We start from the raw sequence: 17897 nt of genomic DNA on the forward strand, positions 1-17897 counted from the left end.
CACATCTCTATCTGCTCCCAATTGGAAACTGAACTTAAAAGATGTTAAAAGGCAGGCCCATGTTAATCTGTGGGAGAGATAGGCCTTGCAATAGTGAAAACTAAATTTGGCAGTATTTCACTATCAGGACATGTAAAACGCACCAGTACATGTCCTACCTTTTAAATACACTGCATCCTGCCCATGGGACATCTTAGGGCCTACCTTATGGGTGCTTAAACACGTACAAAAAGGGAAGTTTTGGGCCTGGAAAGAGGGTACACTGGCCAGATCGAATTGCCAGTTTGCAACTGCACACGCAAACACTGCAGTGGCAGGTCTGAGCCCTGTTAACAGGGCTACTCATGTGGGTAGCACAATCAGTGCTGTAGGCCCACTAGTAGCATTTGATTTACAGGTCCTGGGCACCTCTAGTTCACTTTACTACGGACTTACTAGTAAATCAAATACGCCAATTATGGACAAGCCAATTACACATACAGTTTAAACAGAGAGCACTTGCACTTTAGCACTTGTCAGCAGTCGTAAAGTGCCCAGAGTACCAAAACCAGCAAAAACGAAGTCCAGCACACAATCAAAAATACACATGGTGCAAAGGATTGCTGCAATAAAATGCTGGGCTCTTGCGCTATCAGGTCACAGACAGAACATCACAGAAAAACAACAGTGTCGAACCATGTATCACTTTCGACAAAACATATTTGAACTAAATTAGAGGTAGTGATTATTCCTATCTGTTAGAAAGACTACATATATTATATACACATCATCAAACAATTGTATCTGCATTGAACTTATTTTAAATGTGCACTATCGCAGCAGTGTTTGCGATCTTTGTACTTTAGGAGACGAGGAGATTGCCGCGAGATTGCCTGACTTCCGGTCCGCCTGTCTTCCGGTCGGAGCACCGAAGCCAGGTCCGCGCGTTCCGGAGCGGCGACACCCGCGGCACCCCCGACCAGGGGACAACGCACCCGCAGCCCACAATCGCTGGCCACCACGGACCACGGACTTCAAGACTCGCCGAGAGTCGGGGGTGCCGGGCAGGAGGAGCTGCCGCTGGACTAGGCTCAGCTCCCCGCAGCAGCCTTTCTCACACCTGCGCCGCGCAGACCCCGGGGCTGCAATCAATGTACTGTCTTCCCAGTAAGGAACTGACCACCACTGGCCCCCGCCCCCGCCCTGCGCTGCCCTAGAACCCGCTCCCACCCCAGCCAGGGGTGCCTGGGACTATTCTAAAGGCTGGGCTGTTTGGGGCTTCTTTCCTGAGGCACGCGGCTCCTTCTCACTGCGAGAGTCGGCAGTGTTGCTCGGTGCCTCTGCGTGAATTGTGCTCCGAGCGTGGCCCGCCGAGCCTGCCCCTTCCTCCAGCACCCGGGGACCGATCGTGGTACAGGATCACAGAGAGGCAGGGCTGTGGGGATCTGCTGGTTCCGCCGCATCCCTCTGTGGGGGACACGAAGCGCAGCCCAAGAAATCCACAAACTGCTACCAGCGAGGAGCAGAATCGCACAAGCTACCTGCTGCCCGAAGTCCCTTTCTCCCCCGGAATTTCCCGCTAGTTAGGAGTTATCTGACTCCACTCAGCTCTCTTTCTCGCCAAGCAAATTCGTGCAACTAGGATTGGATTGAAGTGGGGAAGGAGAGGCTTTTTGCACGATTAGCACACAGATAATCTAAAATCAATCACCAGTCGAAAGCACTCAGATATTGTCTGTCAACCCAGGGGTGGCAGCAAGGATGACATTAACACGTGGAAGGAAAAAAGCAGCAAAGAGACAAAGGCTAGGCTCACCAGGGGAAGGTCAGCACGAGCAAAAAAAAATTATCTACCGAAAGGAAAGCACCCCCAAACCCGGCACAAACTAAGAAATCGCCCTGCAAATCTCCAAGCAAGGGAAAAAAAGCAGGAAATAAGATCACAGATTTCTTGCTCACTAAGAAGGAATCAAATACCACCAGTGCCTTAATGGATAGCTCCTGCCAACGACTCCGAGACAACATGTGTGTAGGAGGCTGGACTGGCTTGTAGTGAGTACCAAGGGGTACTTGCACCTTGCACCAGGCCCAGTTATCCCTTATTAGTGTATAGGGTGTCTAGCAGCTTAGGCTGATAGATAATGGTAGCTTAGCAGAGCAGCTTAGGCTGAACTAGGAGACGTGTGAAGCTACTACAGTACCACAAGTGTCACTTGCACAATATCATAAGAAAACACAATACACAGTTATACTAAAAATAAAGGTACTTTATTTTTATGACAATATGCCAAAGTATCTTAGAGTGTACCCTCAGTGAGAGGATAGGAAATATACACAAGATATATGTACACAATACCAAAAATATGCAGTATAGTCTTAGAAAACAGTGCAAACAATGTATAGTTACAATAGGATGCAATGGGGACACATAGGGATAGGGGCAACACAAACCATATACTCCAAAAGTGGAATGCGAACCACGAATGGACCCCAAACCTATGTGACCTTGTAGAGGGTCGCTGGGACTATTAGAAAATAGTGAGAGTTAGAAAATTAGCCCTCCCCAAGACCCTGAAAAGTGAGTGCAAAGTGCACTAAAGTTCCCCCAAAGACAAAGAAGTCGTGATAGAGGAATAATGCAGGAAAGACACAAACCAACAATGCAGCAACTGTGGATTTCCATTCTAGGGTACCTGTGGAACAAGGGGACCAAGTCCAAAAGTCACAAGCAAGTCGGAGATGGGCATATGCCCAGGAAATGCCAGCTGTGGGTGCAAAGAAGCTTCTACTGGACAGAAGAAGCTGAGGTTTCTGCAGGAACGAAAAGGGCTAGAGACTTCCCCTTTGGTGGACGGATCCCTCTCGCCGTGGAGAGTCGTGCAGAAGTGTTTTCCCGCCGAAAGAACGCCAACAAGCCTTGCTAGCTGCAAATCGTGCGGTTAGCGTTTTTGGATGCTGCTGTGGCCCAGGAGGTCGCAAATTGGACCAGGAGAGAGAGGGGACGTCGAGCAAGACAAGGAGCCCTCTCAGCAGCAGGTAGCACCCGGAGAAGTGCCAGAAACAGGCACTACGAGGATGCGTGAAACGGTGCTCACCCGAAGTTACACAAAGGAGTCCCACGTCGCCGGAGACCAACTTAGAAAGTCGTGCAATGCAGGTTAGAGTGCCGTGGACCCAGGCTTGGCTGTGCACAAAGGATTTCCGCCGTAAGTGCACAGGGGCCGGAGTAGCTGCAAAAGTCGCGGTTCCCAGCAATGCAGCCCAGCGAGGTGAGGCAAGGACTTACCTCCACCAAACTTGGACTGAAGAGTCACTGGACTGTGGGAGTCACTTGGACAGAGTTGCTGGATTCGAGGGACCTCGCTCGTCGTGCTGAGAGGAGACCCAAGGGACCGTAATGCAGCTTTTTGGTGCCTGCGGTTGCAGGGGGAAGATTCCGTCGACCCACGGGAGATTTCTTCGGAGCTTCTAGTGCAGAGAGGAGGCAGACTACCCCCACAGCATGCACCACCAGGAAAACAGTCGAGGAGGCGGCAGGATCAGCGTTACAGAGTTGAAGTAGTCGTCTTTGCTACTTTGTTGCAGTGTTGCAGGCTTCCAGCGCGGTCAGCAGTCGATTCCTTGGCAGAAGGTGAAGAGAGAGATGCAGAGGAACTCTGATGAGCTCTTGCATTTGTTATCTAAAGTTTCCCCAGAGACAGAGACCCTAAATAGCCAGAAAAGAGGGTTTGGCTACTTAGGAGAGAGGATAGGCTACTAACACCTGAAGGAGCCTATCAGAAGGAGTCTCTGACGTCACCTGGTGGCACTGGCCACTCAGAGCAGTCCAGTGTGCCAGCAGCACCTCTGTTTCCAAGATGGCAGAGGTCTGGAGCACACTGGAGGAGCTCTGGACACCTCCCAGGGGAGGTGCAGGTCAGGGGAGTGGTCACTCCCCTTTCCTTTGTCCAGTTTCGCGCCAGAGCAGGGGCTAAGGGGTCCCTGAACCGGTGTAGACTGGCTTATGCAGAATTGGGCACATCTGTGCCCAAGAAAGCATTTCCAGAGGCTGGGGGAGGCTACTCCTCCCCTGCCTTCACACCATTTTCCAAAGGGAGAGGGTGTAACACCCTCTCTCAGAGGAAGTCCTTTGTTCTGCCATCCTGGGACAAACCTGGCTTGACCCCAGGGGGGCAGAAACCTGTCTGAGGGGTTGGCAGCAGCAGCAGCTGCAGTGAAACCCCAGGAAAGGCAGTTTGGCAGTACCAGGGTCTGTGCTACAGACCACTGGGATCATCGAATTGTGCCAACAATGCCAGGATGGCATAGAGGGGGCAATTCCATGATCTTAGACATGTTACATGGCCATATTCGGAGTTACCATTGTGAAGCTACATATAGGTATTGACCTATATGTAGTGCACACGTGTAATGGTGTCCCCGCACTCACAAAGTTCAGGGAATTGGCTCTGAACAATGTGGGGGCACCTTGGCTAGTGCCAGGGTGCCCTCACACTAAGTAACTTTGCACCTAACCTTTACCAGGTAAAGGTTAGACATATAGGTGACTTATAAGTTACTTAAGTGCAGTGTAAAATGGCTGTGAAATAACGTGGACGTTATTTCACTCAGGCTGCAGTGGCAGGCCTGTGTAAGAATTGTCAGAGCTCCCTATGGGTGGCAAAAGAAATGCTGCAGCCCATATGGATCTCCTGGAACCCCAATACCCTGGGTACCTTAGTACCATATACTAGGGAATTATAAGGGTGTAAGCCAATGTAAATTGGTAAAATTGGTCACTAGCCTGTTAGTGACAATTTGAAAGAAATGAGAGAGCATAACCACTGAGGTTCTGGTTAGCAGAGCCTCAGTGAGACAGTTAGGCACCACACAGGGAACACATACATATAGGCCACAAACTTATGAGCACTGGGGTCCTGACTAGCAGGGTCCCAGTGACACATAACAAACATACTGAAAACATAGGGTTTTCACTATGAGCACTGGGCCCTGGCTAGCAGGGTCCCAGTGAGACAGTGAAAACACCCTGACATACACTCACAAACAGGCCAAAAGTGGGGGTAACAAGACTAGAAAGAGGCTACTTTCTCACAATGTGCAGCTGACGTGAAGACCGCGCAGGACATCGAAAGGACCTGCGCGGACCTGGGAAAAATCAACACACCAATTCCCCAGCCAAATAAAACCGGCTGAACGATCAGCGCAGAAATTCACAGATGTTATCTAGATGATACTTTTTCCACTTTAAACCTCAGTAACTGGAACAACTGGGGTGAGAGTCTGTGCTACACTCCTTTTTCCCTCGCAAGTAGAGAACAACACAGACTGTATCATAATTGAGGAATTTCTGCTGATAGACCTTTCAGATACCTGCTCAGATACACCTCAGGGCACTCAGTTTGCAAACAACAAACAACAAAACAAAACAAAAATGAGATCTACCTGTATTACAAGCTCACCACGAAAATACCTCCCATCTTGTAATACATCAACTACAACAACAACATTCGACATGCATGCATTCCCAGCTGTCATGGCAATGGAGCAACCAAAGCAACTAGAGGAACTTGAAGACTCACTAGATCACACAACAGGAGCTAAAGCAAATGTAGAACCATCAACACCTGAAGACTCGTGGAAGTCCTTGCTAGCAACAATGGACGCGATATCATCAGCCATTCAATTTCAAGCAGATAAGCAAGACACTCAGGTAGATTTACTCAACATCCTGGCCATCCACATTGTGAGCATCGACAACAAGCTACAATCTTTGAATGATCTGATAAAGAGGGCTCAAACCCACTCATACACTCAGCAGGTGACATGTCAGTGCTCCATCACAGGCGATAACTCACATAGATCCCTGGATATCTTAAATGACATCTTGAAAGAGGTATAAATCCAGACCCTTAGAACTGAAGAGCATCTTAGTAGTTGTGGCGAGAAGACCCCCAAAAACCAAATGAAGAAGGATAACCCACAAAACGCAAAGATATCCCATGAGGAAAGCAATAATATCAAGGATAATTATTTATCCGAACAGGTAATGTCTCAGAGCAACATAGAGGGCAGATCATGCCTTAGCACACAAGAAATGGCACCCCTCAAGGGTGGATCGAAGGATTCAATTCCCAACAATTCAATAGTGGAGGAATCATCCCCTACAAAACGGGAAAAGAAACGAAAAATGAAGGCACGGAAAAACACAAAGGGGGTCCAGCAAAGCTGTATATGGAAATCGTTTGTTAAATCAAATGGCACGCAGTCCAAGGAATCAGAAAGCACTGAAAATAGAAACAAGATCTGCCAATCTAGACAGATCAGGGCAGAACAGCCAGCCAGTGAGGATTCCACGGGCGAACCAAGCACATTTGTTACTCAATCAACATCACAGCAACAATCTCCGAAAAAAAACCATTCCAGCAACAAGCAGGGTAGCAGCCTTTTGCAAGGAGAGACAGCCTTAAGAGAATTCCAGGGAAATGGAACTATCATCAGGCAGTGTCCAGAACAGGGAACTCAGCGGTCTTCTGACAGGCAGGAAATTGGCAAAACCTGGGAACTTAACCCTCAATGCACAAGCTCCTCACACAACATGACCATAATAAATCAACCCGCAGGCAAGAACAAACAGATATTAGATCATGGTTATCATCCTTGGTCAGATGATTGCACAAAAAGCGAGGCACAAAATAGAATCCCAGGACACCAGACAATGCAGGGCAATACGGCCCCAGAGGAAAATAAATGACTTTTCATCCCTTGCTATAACTGGAAGTGGGCATTTGCCCCTGGCTCACATTTCAACAACAGAGTTGATGACCGTGGAATTTACTCCACATTCAAACAATAAAGATAAAGAGGCAACGCTGACATCCTGGGCCACGTCGGCCATTATTGATCAAATTCTAGCACATCAAGACACGTCTAGCGCATGGGGCATCGCCCTGCAAAAACTAGAACCACCCAGATACCCTAACCTTTTGGTACCGCAACAAAAGAAGGGCAGCTCAATCTTAAAAGGAGCCGTGGGAGTAGAAACCTCCCTAAGCAGTTGGGACCACATTACAATTGTAAAGCACCAAAGCACGTCCCATCCTGGTGTGCACCAACAGATCTTCATTGGTACTCCCTCAACAGTCAAACAGGCTGGAAGGCAAAATTTAAATGACAACAATTACAAATGGTCCTGACAAAAACCCAGAATATATCCATATTTGCTCCTGGAACACTCACGGTTTTAAAAATCTGGTTACCAACAGGGCGGCTCTGAGTTTCCTTCAGCAGTTTGAAATCATCATGTTGCAGTAAACATGGTGCATGGAGCCGATACAAATTTTGGGTTATTCTGGGATAGACGTCTCTGCAAAACAACCTCAAAAACATTGACACCCCAAGGGGGGCCTCACAACGTATTGCTCCACAAAAATCAACTGGGTGATCAGACAGATCGACCTGGGAATTGACTGGCGGCTACTAATAAAATTGGAACATCAGGCGCCATCAGGCAACAACAGAACTTTACTATTGATCAACGTATACTTACACCGTAACAAAAATCCAAAACAGTGGAAACATTGAAACATTGACCAATATTCTAAAAATGCAGCAGAAACAAAATAAGGACGCAATCCTCATTTTATCTGGCGATTTCAACCTTGATTTGAGAAAAGGCAGCACAAAACACCCTAACGGAACACGCACATATATAAAATTTGAAACCCTGGGATTGAGCTGCCTGACGCCTCTCCCAGAGGACGCCTCATCCGCGCAAGTAACCTTTTCAAGCGCCACGAAAAAATCCAACAACGACTTTACATTAATAAACGAAAGCGCATTGCCACTGGTTTCAGCATATAGGATTCAACAACGCACCAAGAGCGATCACTTTCCACAACTTATTAAGATCCGGAATGAATGGAATCGGATCCCCACTGCTAATATCATAAGCCCCAGTGACTTATGATACAAAAAAACTGAAATGGAAGGGGCCGGGCCTCGACAAAGTAATAGAAGTAGTGTACCACAGTGCAGGCGCAACTAAAGAGCTCAAAGAATCACTAAGAGTACAGGCACTAGAAGACCACCCCCAAGGAGAATGAGTGATCGCTTGGAAGCATTTGTGTGATTCTTTAATAAATACATTTTCCATCAAAAAACGTCTCCCAATTGCGATCATAGAGTCAAAAAACAAAGTCAAGAGTCGCAAAGAAGAAAAGCCATGGTTCAACAGGACATTGCGCAATTTGAAAAATCAAGTCTCTAGAGAATCAAAAAAAGTCCTGAAGGACGTACACTGGGGGAGGAAATCTGATGACACAAGGCTTTCTGAATTAAGAGCCAAATATAAGAAAAACTGCTGGATGGCAAAACAGAGTTATCACGAGATTTGTGGACCAAGCTGCTCATATCCAACAAACAGAAAAATAACAAAAGGTTCTGGGAACTAATAAACGGACTAACTAAGGGACATAATCGACATACAAATGCAGGTATCGATGCAGCCACATGAGAAGCCCACGTACAGATAATGTTCTCACTCCCAGAGCACCACGCGAAGGAGGAGGCCTCACAGATAGCCAATGACTCAAGCAAGATTAATTTTGGCTTCAGAGTAACAACGCAAACAGACTTAACTCTAAACGGAAACGAAGGAAAGCATGCACTAATGACCATTGACATAGAAATGCTGACAAGCCTTATTAAGAAACTAAAAATGGAAGGGGCAGCTGGTCAGAACGGCATCCCAAATGCCTTGTTTAGAGGAGACCCTTCATTCTGGGCATATTATTTGGCGCTGCTTTTTAACGAGCTCCAAGGCACTACGGGTCTCCCAGATGCATGGAAAGGCAGCATTATTCACCCTATATACAAAGCAGGTAACCCCGCAAATCCTTCAAACTACAGGCTAATAGCATTGATAGACGTGGAAGCAAAACTCTACGCATCCTTCCTACTGCAACAGGCAGAATGGATTCATGACAGACAGTTAATTCCACAATGCCAGACAGGTTTCAGAGCTGGTATGGATGCTTCCACCAACCTGGCAACCCTGGCCCTGCTGGGAAACAAAGCCAGGCTTAAGAAAAAAAGGCTACTAGCGTGCTTTATTGATCTTAAGGCAGCTTTTGATTGTGTACCAAGAACCCGCCTATGGGAGAAATTGAAAGGGTGGGGCTTACCATGTAGCCTCCTTGGCGCAATGATGGACTTGTACACAGGTACTTGGGTGCAAGTAAAAATTGAAGAGGGCAGCCACCTCACCAACAGAATATTAACAGCAAAAGGAGGGTGTGTATTGGCTCCCACGCTGTTTAACTTATATCTTGCAGACCTAGCCGAGGCTCTAGCTCCCATAAATAGCCACCCGCCAGCATTGGCCAAGAAAGGAATTGCATGGCTACAGTACGCAGACGACATAGTTCTACTCAGCCAAACACCTGTTGGGCTACAACATAGCATCAATGCATTTTACACATACATCACAATGCAAGGCCTAGAATTGAATTTGAGTAAAACTAAGGTTGTCCGCCTAGTTGACAGGAAGTTTAAATCTGCTTCATGGTTCATAAACGGATCCCGGGTGGAGGTTGCACCCACATATAAGTACTTGGGATTCACTATGGACCGCCTCCTGACTTACAAGCCGTAGCTTTCCGTCGCTCAAGCAAAAGCCCTCTCATTGACCTATGGTTTTAAAGTTCTAAAACAAAAACTGAGCTGCCCTTTATACTCCCACCTGCTTTCTGTTATGGCAGTGTGGCTAATGACCACCATCACTTATGGCACCGAAATGATGCTGGGGAAGGAGGCACTTTTTTCAATCAAGTCCAGACGAAGGCCTACAAAACAGTTTTTCGGATACCACGCCCAGCATCTCCAGCTCAGGTTAGTTTAGAATTGGGTCTGAAAAACTATGAATTTCAGAGTAGATGTGCCTTCATTAAACTATGCTGGAGGTTGCGTGCCGCTGAGACTGGTACTCTAAACAACCTATGTTGGATGGAAATTGAGGAGCAACAGCGACACAATGATAAAAGCACCTGGGGTCATCGCTTAAATAACTGCATTAAAGCACTAGGTTTGCTAGAAGCCTGGGACCAGAACCCGGACAAAAAGGAGTTTTTTCAGAAGGCAAACGCTGTCACTAAGAAGAAATCTTTAAATTCTGATAAACAAAAACTGGCAAGCAGACAGCACACTTGGACTATAATAACATCGTACAAAACTTTACGGGCACAGGAATACCTAGCAGCAACCTATAACCAGTCGCTGAAACATCGGTTCATGCTTTTCCGCTTTGGGTTGATGGAATCGAAGGATATGCTGCCTTCATGCATACAGCAGGATCTGACACATTCCTGTCGACTGTGTGGGTACAGACAAGAGTCACTAGAATACATTTTTTGTGCGTGCCCGGCTTTGCTAGGCCCTCAGGATATTATATCTAAAAAACATTTTTAAGACACTGAACATAGGCTCATGCAGACCAGCCATTATAAGCTGGCTTAGCGGACTTTCAATCCCGTTTTCCTGTCGAGGTACCAAATTCAAGGTACAGAATAAAGTTGAAGCCGAGTGTGCAAGGGCCATTATTTTATGATTAGTAAAGCTCCGAAAGTTTAATTCCAGCCACGAAACAGCCCTAGGTACTACTTAGGATTCTCACTCAGCTTCACTCATTTACTATTTTAGTGTTTGTAAGGGAGTAAGAAAGTCCTAAAGTTAAGTTCTAGACCAAGGTTGGAATTAAGTGGAGAACATTTTAGCTATGCACAACTCTTTACCATGATATATTTTAGTTTCAAATAAGCTTTTATGTTTTTATTATGGGTTTCTATTAACATAATGAGTAGGCAAAGTATCTTTATTATTAATATGAATTTTGGAATTGCAATGGTTTTAATTAACCGAGTCAATAAACTTAAACTTGAACTTATTTTATAAAAATATATGCAGAGGAGACATTGAGAAAGATTAAAAATCTTAACATAATGAATATCAAAGGTCTACAAAAGAGATGGTGCTCTATAGAGTGAGTGAGCACGCGGTGCAGGTGGAAAACAACACCCAAAAGACCTGATAAAGTGTGATCAATAAAAAATTGCAAAAGACAAGAAAGACCAGCATGTCCAGTTATGAAGCAAGCCCAAAAGAGCATGCAGGGATAAAATTCTAAATAATTCAATGCTCCTTTAGTCAATATGATTCCAAAAAGTATTTTTGCCAAGGACTGTCAACAGCGTTCGAACCCTATTGGAGCTCCAGGGTCAACATCATGACGTAAACATTTCGTAGCACAGCATAGAGCCTAAGGCAGATACTTATAGGTGAGAATGCAGGAAAATTAGACACCAATCCTACTGCTTGGAAAATGATGGAAGACATTTTGCATTGCAGACAGTGCACATTCCAATGGTGCTGGTGTGCTACGATATTGGCCTCGGCTCCCCTAAAGGAGCCGAGACCCATATCATAGCACTGTTTCTGCCGGGCTGACTGGCGGGAACGAGTAGTACAACGTTCCCGCCAGTCAGCCCGGCTGGAACATTATAATATGCTTGGGGGGGGTACTCCCCTCGAGTTTGGTGGTTGGCTCGTCTGACTGCCAAACTCGTAATCAGGCCCCTAAAAGGTAAGATATGGATGATTCATGAGAGGGCTAGGAAGGAGTCGGGAAGTTTGTATAAACAGCCAGTACCAAACCAATCGATTCAAGAGCCCCGCCCACTCCTGTTGGCACATTTTGCTTAGAAGCAGGGAGGAAGACAAGGCAGGGAGCGATGATCTCAGTTGGGAGCACATGGACTTCTAATTATTTTTTTCCTAATATGAACAGCTTCTCTTAGGTCAAATGTTTGCAAGTACAGAATTAATGTTAGATGTTTATGAATAGTTTATTACGTTTTTCAGTTTCTCGTTGCATTCTACTACTTGCAGTTTTTTAGTCCCTGCTACAAATGCAAGACTACAGGTACCAGGATGCAAAATAAAAAGGTATTTGAAAAGGCGGTGCAGTCAAAAGTTTGCGCTTTGAATATATTTATTTAGCAAGTTGTAGGCTACAGCTACCACAAAATGCGGACAATGAATGAAGAGCCAAATTTGATTCATGCCCGGGCGCGATCTTAGCAAGGTCGGCTCTGCATGCAAACTAAAAATGGACACTTAAAAACGTGTCTGAAAGGCTGCGCTGGTGCTAAATGTGTGATACATTGGGTTTATTTTGTTTGCCTCTGTCATAAATGCCAGTTAACCCGATTCGGGCGGGATACTCCCGATTTTTTAAGCACAAAATGGCTTCATACCCCGATTAAATTGCCTTATTTGAACATAAATCAATGGATCCATTGTCCCGATTTTGTTTTAGATCTCCCACTTTCCGATTCTAAAATGTAGGCATATTTGCTCTGTGCTTTAAACAAGCATCAGAATCTGGCATACGCGAAAAGCCTCTCTACCAAGAGAACCTAGCCTATAAAACCGTCATTTTTTGAGTCAGAAAACTGAAGGATTTTATTTTTTTATGTACAAAAAATACAGTACTTCAACTAAATCGGGATTTACTGTCGTGTATGTTTCTTTTGAAGCGTAGGCTCGCCAATTGGCCCTACCCACCCTACCTACTACAAAATGAAGCGAAACCTGCGACCGCCGAAAGGAGAAAAGCACACAGTTAGTAAAGGGGGCACGCGCCTAAGTAATCTAGACTATTATGGACTCGCTAGATGTACCACCACTATTGAACGTTCTTAAAAAACGGGGAAGAGACTGAAGCTTCTTCCTGATCAAAGAGGGCGGAGCTAACAGAGAACTCTACGGACGCACGAGCGTCGAGCCAGAGAGCCAATCATACGCGAAGACAGTGGAGTCCGGAAAGGCAGCGATAATAATTCAAGAACGCATGCTCGGTTCTTTGGTTTCTATTTACACCCATCTACCCCCAACATGGCCGCCTTGTGCAATGCCGGGAGATTTTTGGTGGTGGGAGGGGGCATTGCTGGTGTTACCTGTGCAGAGCAGGTAAGACCGCGTGATTGTTGAAGTATTTGACGCAGAATCTGCGAGTTAAACGCACAATTAAGGACTGTATAACAGAGTTATGATTACGGGCACTTGCTATTCAAATCAGTTCGATACAAACTTTATCAGAAAAGTAATTGTGCAGGTCCTAAAGTGAAAGGCAGCAGTGGCTCATGAATGTACTCGGTGCTTGTATCCAATGCCTCGAAATGTTGCTTCTCTGTGTGTTTTTCTTCAGTATTTTGGACACTGTGTTCTGGAACTCTACTTGATGGTTAATCCTAGCGCACAAGCCGAAAAAAAGTGGGGGGTCTAAACAAGTTAGGCAGTATGCAAGTGACATCACGGTGCGTGACATCGGCCGTGGATTCACAGGAAATGGCATCACAACCCATCACCTCTAAGGAACTGATATCACGAGAAGTGACATCAGATCTTAAGACCTCACACATATGTTTAGCAGGTCTAAGATGAGTACATTTGAGCACATGACAATACTTGACAAATGAGATTTTGCGTCAGGGTCACAACCCAAACGCAAAATCTGGGGGCTCAATTTATACACATATTTTTTACAACTCTCCAAAAAAGAAATTGGAAACATGGAGAAACATAGCAGTACATCTGTTCTGCATAACTGGTTGCAAAGTGTGCATTTTAAAATGTATTATGGGGCTGCTGCAGAGATGTTTGTGTGCCAGCTAAATCTCAGGGAAGAATATTTAATAATGGTAAGATAACTCTAGAGGTTAATGTATTTGCTGGAGAAATCTGTGTTTTGTCTAGTGCTCGTTTTAAATCAGAGTAGCATAGTGGGTTAATATGTCCCTCAAAGCCCATTATGTAACATGCAGATAACAGATTTTTTTTATATGTTAATCAGTAATTGGGTTACTGCTTTTAACACTTAGATCCTTTTGTTATTTGCAGATCATAAATTGTAAGTCCCAGTGAGCTACAAAGGACATGTCACTCCTACAACTTGTAACCCTCACTGTCCTGTGTAACGCATCCTGTACATTGATTTACACACACGATTTAATGTTAATGCATAATATGTATGTGAGATGTAAAGTGCTCTTTCACCCTCCATTGGGATGAGTAGCGCTAAAGCGCTATAAACAAAATAAAACAAAATAGTGGTATTTAAATCTTTATTTGTATCAATACAGGGACAGACCAATGCATCTGAAGTTCGTACAGTGCATGCTTATGTCTTATATACAGGTGCTTCACAAAGCCCAAAACATCACTCTCAAGTACCTGTGAAGAGATAAGCCTTGTGCCTTTGTTTCCCCTCCATTGCTTTGAGGTGTGAGGTTCCTGATAGCTCCCAGCCAGGGTACTTCAACAAAAGGAGGCCTGATGGCCCATTAACTCTGGCCTTTGTTATGGGCCCAGCTGGAATCTGATAAACCCCTTCCCTGCCTGCACGTCTCTGCTCGGAATTAAAGCAGACAACGTGCAGGCACTGCTGAATGGGTCCTGGTGTCTACAAGTTACACCAGGACAAACTTAGCATATTTTTGTGGGTCCCACATTCTTTGCAGGGTAGACAGAGTCCACCCTCTGAAAAAATAGGGGTAGACACCATCTACCCATGTCTATTCTCGACTCGGGCCCTGGAAAATCCCTTGTGTATCGCCCCTTTAAGTTTATTTAAGTCTAGTGTTAGCAAGACCTTTTCATTTTACTAAGATCATATGCAGTGGGTAAGCCTAATTCAACCACTGGCTAGCTTCACTTTGAATGACTGCATTTTACTCTTTCACAAGGAGCACATCCACACACAAAGTAGTTCCATTCAGTGCCAGTGCCAGTGTTTGTGTTTTTTACTTTATACTACATCGGATTCTGTAATCCCTATATAAACGGCAGTTACACATTTCTTTATAATAATTAGCGACTTGTGGAGCACCAGGTCACCGATCATAAAAAATAAAAAAAGTACATCAGAAGTCGACTATTACAAACTTAGTACAGTTGAGTTCTGACATCACAATGCCTGCTGCCAGCACCAGCAGCTGAAGTGACAGTCCGTGGCAAAACACATTTCTCACTTACAGATTGACTTTGCGAAAATTCAAATCATACGAGATTTCACTTACTAGGGAAATGACGATATCAGCGGTCATTCATTCACGGATCTCACAAAACTGCTTAGCAGTCTTAATTTTACTCAACATGTGTTTTTACCAACCCATAATAAAGGCCATACACTGGATCAGGTCTGGACCTCTAACTTATCAGTATCAACTATATCTGTACTGCCCTGCGCATGGTCAGACCACTTTTTTTAATTAAATTTTCCCTCACTGATGTGGTCCTTTCTAAACCTATACCTGGCAGTTTTTAAAATAAATTTGTCCCAAGTCAACATTGATTCCTTTTGCAGCTCACTGGCATCCTCATTGCCTGACACAAATTCTAGCTTAGACCGACATTAGGAAAAGGTCATAAAATGGCTGACAGAAGTAAGCGGCATGTACGCTCTGCTCTGAAAGCTAGACCACCTAGGCGTCCCAACACAGGCTACTTCAGGTTAGTTTTGAAAGGAACACGCCAGAATTGGCCAAGATCCCAAGGTGCTCTCTCTTAAAACAAAACCGTTCCTTGCCGTACCAAAAACATCATCCTAGTACATTCTCATCAGCCTAAGTTGTTGGTGAGAAAGATTACGAAGACACGCAGAATAAAAACATGAGCAAAAAGCACATTGCATAACATGGACATGGAAAAATACTTGCAGCCTCTGCATTTCTAACATCTGCACCTCTTACGTGGAGGTGGCTAATGCTAAAATAAAGTCAATATGCAAAAATAAAGTTGGTGGTCACTAAAGTGACGGTGTGCTGCTAAGCAAAGTGCAACGTGGAGTCAGTGGTCAAAACACAAATATAATTACACCTACGTGAGGCAGCTGGCAAGGATACTATCCAAGCGCTGGTACTTCTTGATCTCTTGGCGTCCTTTGACATGGTTGACCATGAGATTCTGGTGGACCATGTCAAGGCTGCAGGTCTCCAGAGTCCTTCTCAGGAGTGGATTATTTTGTTCCTGAAGGACCCTGTCTGCATCAGTCGGGCTTTCTTTTCTTTGCTCTCCCAAGATTAAGTTAACTTGTGCATCCTCCTTATCCCCCTACCTTTTTAATTGAGATATACGTCCTTTAGTGTACTGCTTGAATAAAATGAAGGTTGAAGTTTACAATTACGCGGGCACATGCAATTTATTTTTACCCTCGACAGTTCATTGCCATCCTAAACATTTGTTCAAAGCACAATGTTATTTATCTGTGACTGGATGAATGATAATCAACTGAAACTAAATTCTGATAAGACTGAGATTGTCATAATTGGAAGCAAATTTGACTTCTGGAATTCCATATTTTGGCCTGTCACAGTGGGCTTCCCTCTGTAGCTCAAGAAGTCAGTTGAGAGCCTCGGAGTTGTGATTGATACAAATTTGTCTATGAAACCCCAATTAGGGTTGTAATCTCATCTAGCCTCTTACAACTTTGTAAAATCACAAAGATTGGTAAACTTCTTTTCTTTGAGGCTCTTCCTCATTTCAGCATTGCACTGGTCATCTCAAGGTTAGACTATCCTAACTCTCTTTACTTGGGCCTACTGCTCAAGGGCTTGAATCACAGACTCCAATTAGTACAAAATCAAGCAGCCAGTGTTCTGTACCAGCAACCATAGAATTGCCACATCACCCACCGATCAGCAAATTGCACTGGCTGCCATTAGAACAGTGTTCAATCTTTAAGGCCGGTTGCATCCTTTTTAAATCACTATGGAGTAGTAGTCTTGCTTTCATCTCAGTTCGTATTGAAAAGCATATTCTTACTATTCCCTCATTTAAAAAAAGACACATGGCTGCTCCAGATTCTCGGTACTAGCCCCCCACATTTGGAACGCCCTCCCACCTGACATTAGATCCGCCCCCTACATTTCTAAATTCAGGAAACTTTCCCAGACTTGGCTTTTCAGACTAGCATATGATTAAACAGTATGCTGTGAACAATGTTTCTGTTACCTCATCGCCATGAGACCTTTTGATGTGCTTGCGCGCTACAAATAAGTGTAGCATAACATAATGCTGCTGTATAGTCCTTTTGGCGTGGTCTTTTTATCTCATTGCTACTATTTTAGAAAATACCACATTATGTCCATTTGAATCTATTATTATTCATAAAGGTATTCTCTTTTTAGTATGTTTGCAATGAAGTGCATTTCTAACTGCACTAATATGTATTTTTATTGAGAACTAATGTTATACTTGTAAATCAGTTTAGTCTGTATGTCCTACCTCCATGGATATCCAGTTTGTTTTCAGAGCTCTTTTATGTTGTTCTCATATAGACATTTAACTATCATTTTATGAATTGAAGTTGTGCTGTTTATTCCTATCTATCTATCTATCTATCTATCTATCTATCTATCTATCTATCTATCTTTGCAAACCTCTCTATTTATCTTTTCAGCCCTCTCTATTTGTAATAAAGATTTATGAAAACATTACAAAAAAGCGTTAGCAACGATGAGGCTGGCAGCCAAAGGCAGACAGGTTGGCTTTTTTAGGGCAGGTGTTAGCCAAGACTTTTTGATATTACTAAAATTTTGTGTATCATAGTTTTGGAGCTTTTCAGACAGACTTCATCCATTAGTTTGTTGTTGTGTCATGCACATTTGTATTCCTCCTACTTCAGCATGCATCGTTGAGCAGTTGGTCAGCCCACTTCAGCCATTGGCTGACTTCACTGTGAGTTGTGGTATGCTGCCCTTTCACAAATAGCACATCCTCACACAAAGTAGTTTCATTCAGTGGCAGACACTACAACAGTAATGTGTGCTTTTTTTGGAGCCAAAAATAATTTTGCCTTTAGCCAA

At 44.4% G+C, this 17897-nt stretch overlaps 1 protein-coding gene across 5 annotated transcripts in view; it reads left to right on the forward strand.

The window, feature by feature from the left end:
* Positions 1-12887: 12887 nt before the first annotated feature.
* Positions 12888-17897, forward strand: part of PYROXD1 (pyridine nucleotide-disulphide oxidoreductase domain 1) — a 159382-nt gene continuing 154372 nt past the window's right edge. For all 5 annotated transcript variants that reach the window (XM_069228527.1, XM_069228529.1, XM_069228528.1 and 2 more), the window contains exon 1: positions 12888-13002. In XM_069228527.1, the coding sequence (XP_069084628.1) occupies positions 12928-13002 (75 nt within the window). In that variant the 5' untranslated portion in view covers positions 12888-12927. The remainder of the gene's footprint in view (positions 13003-17897) is intronic.

This window comes from Pleurodeles waltl, chromosome 4_1 (genome assembly GCF_031143425.1).
Source record: "Pleurodeles waltl isolate 20211129_DDA chromosome 4_1, aPleWal1.hap1.20221129, whole genome shotgun sequence".
NCBI classification, from domain to species: Eukaryota; Metazoa; Chordata; class Amphibia; order Caudata; family Salamandridae; genus Pleurodeles; species Pleurodeles waltl.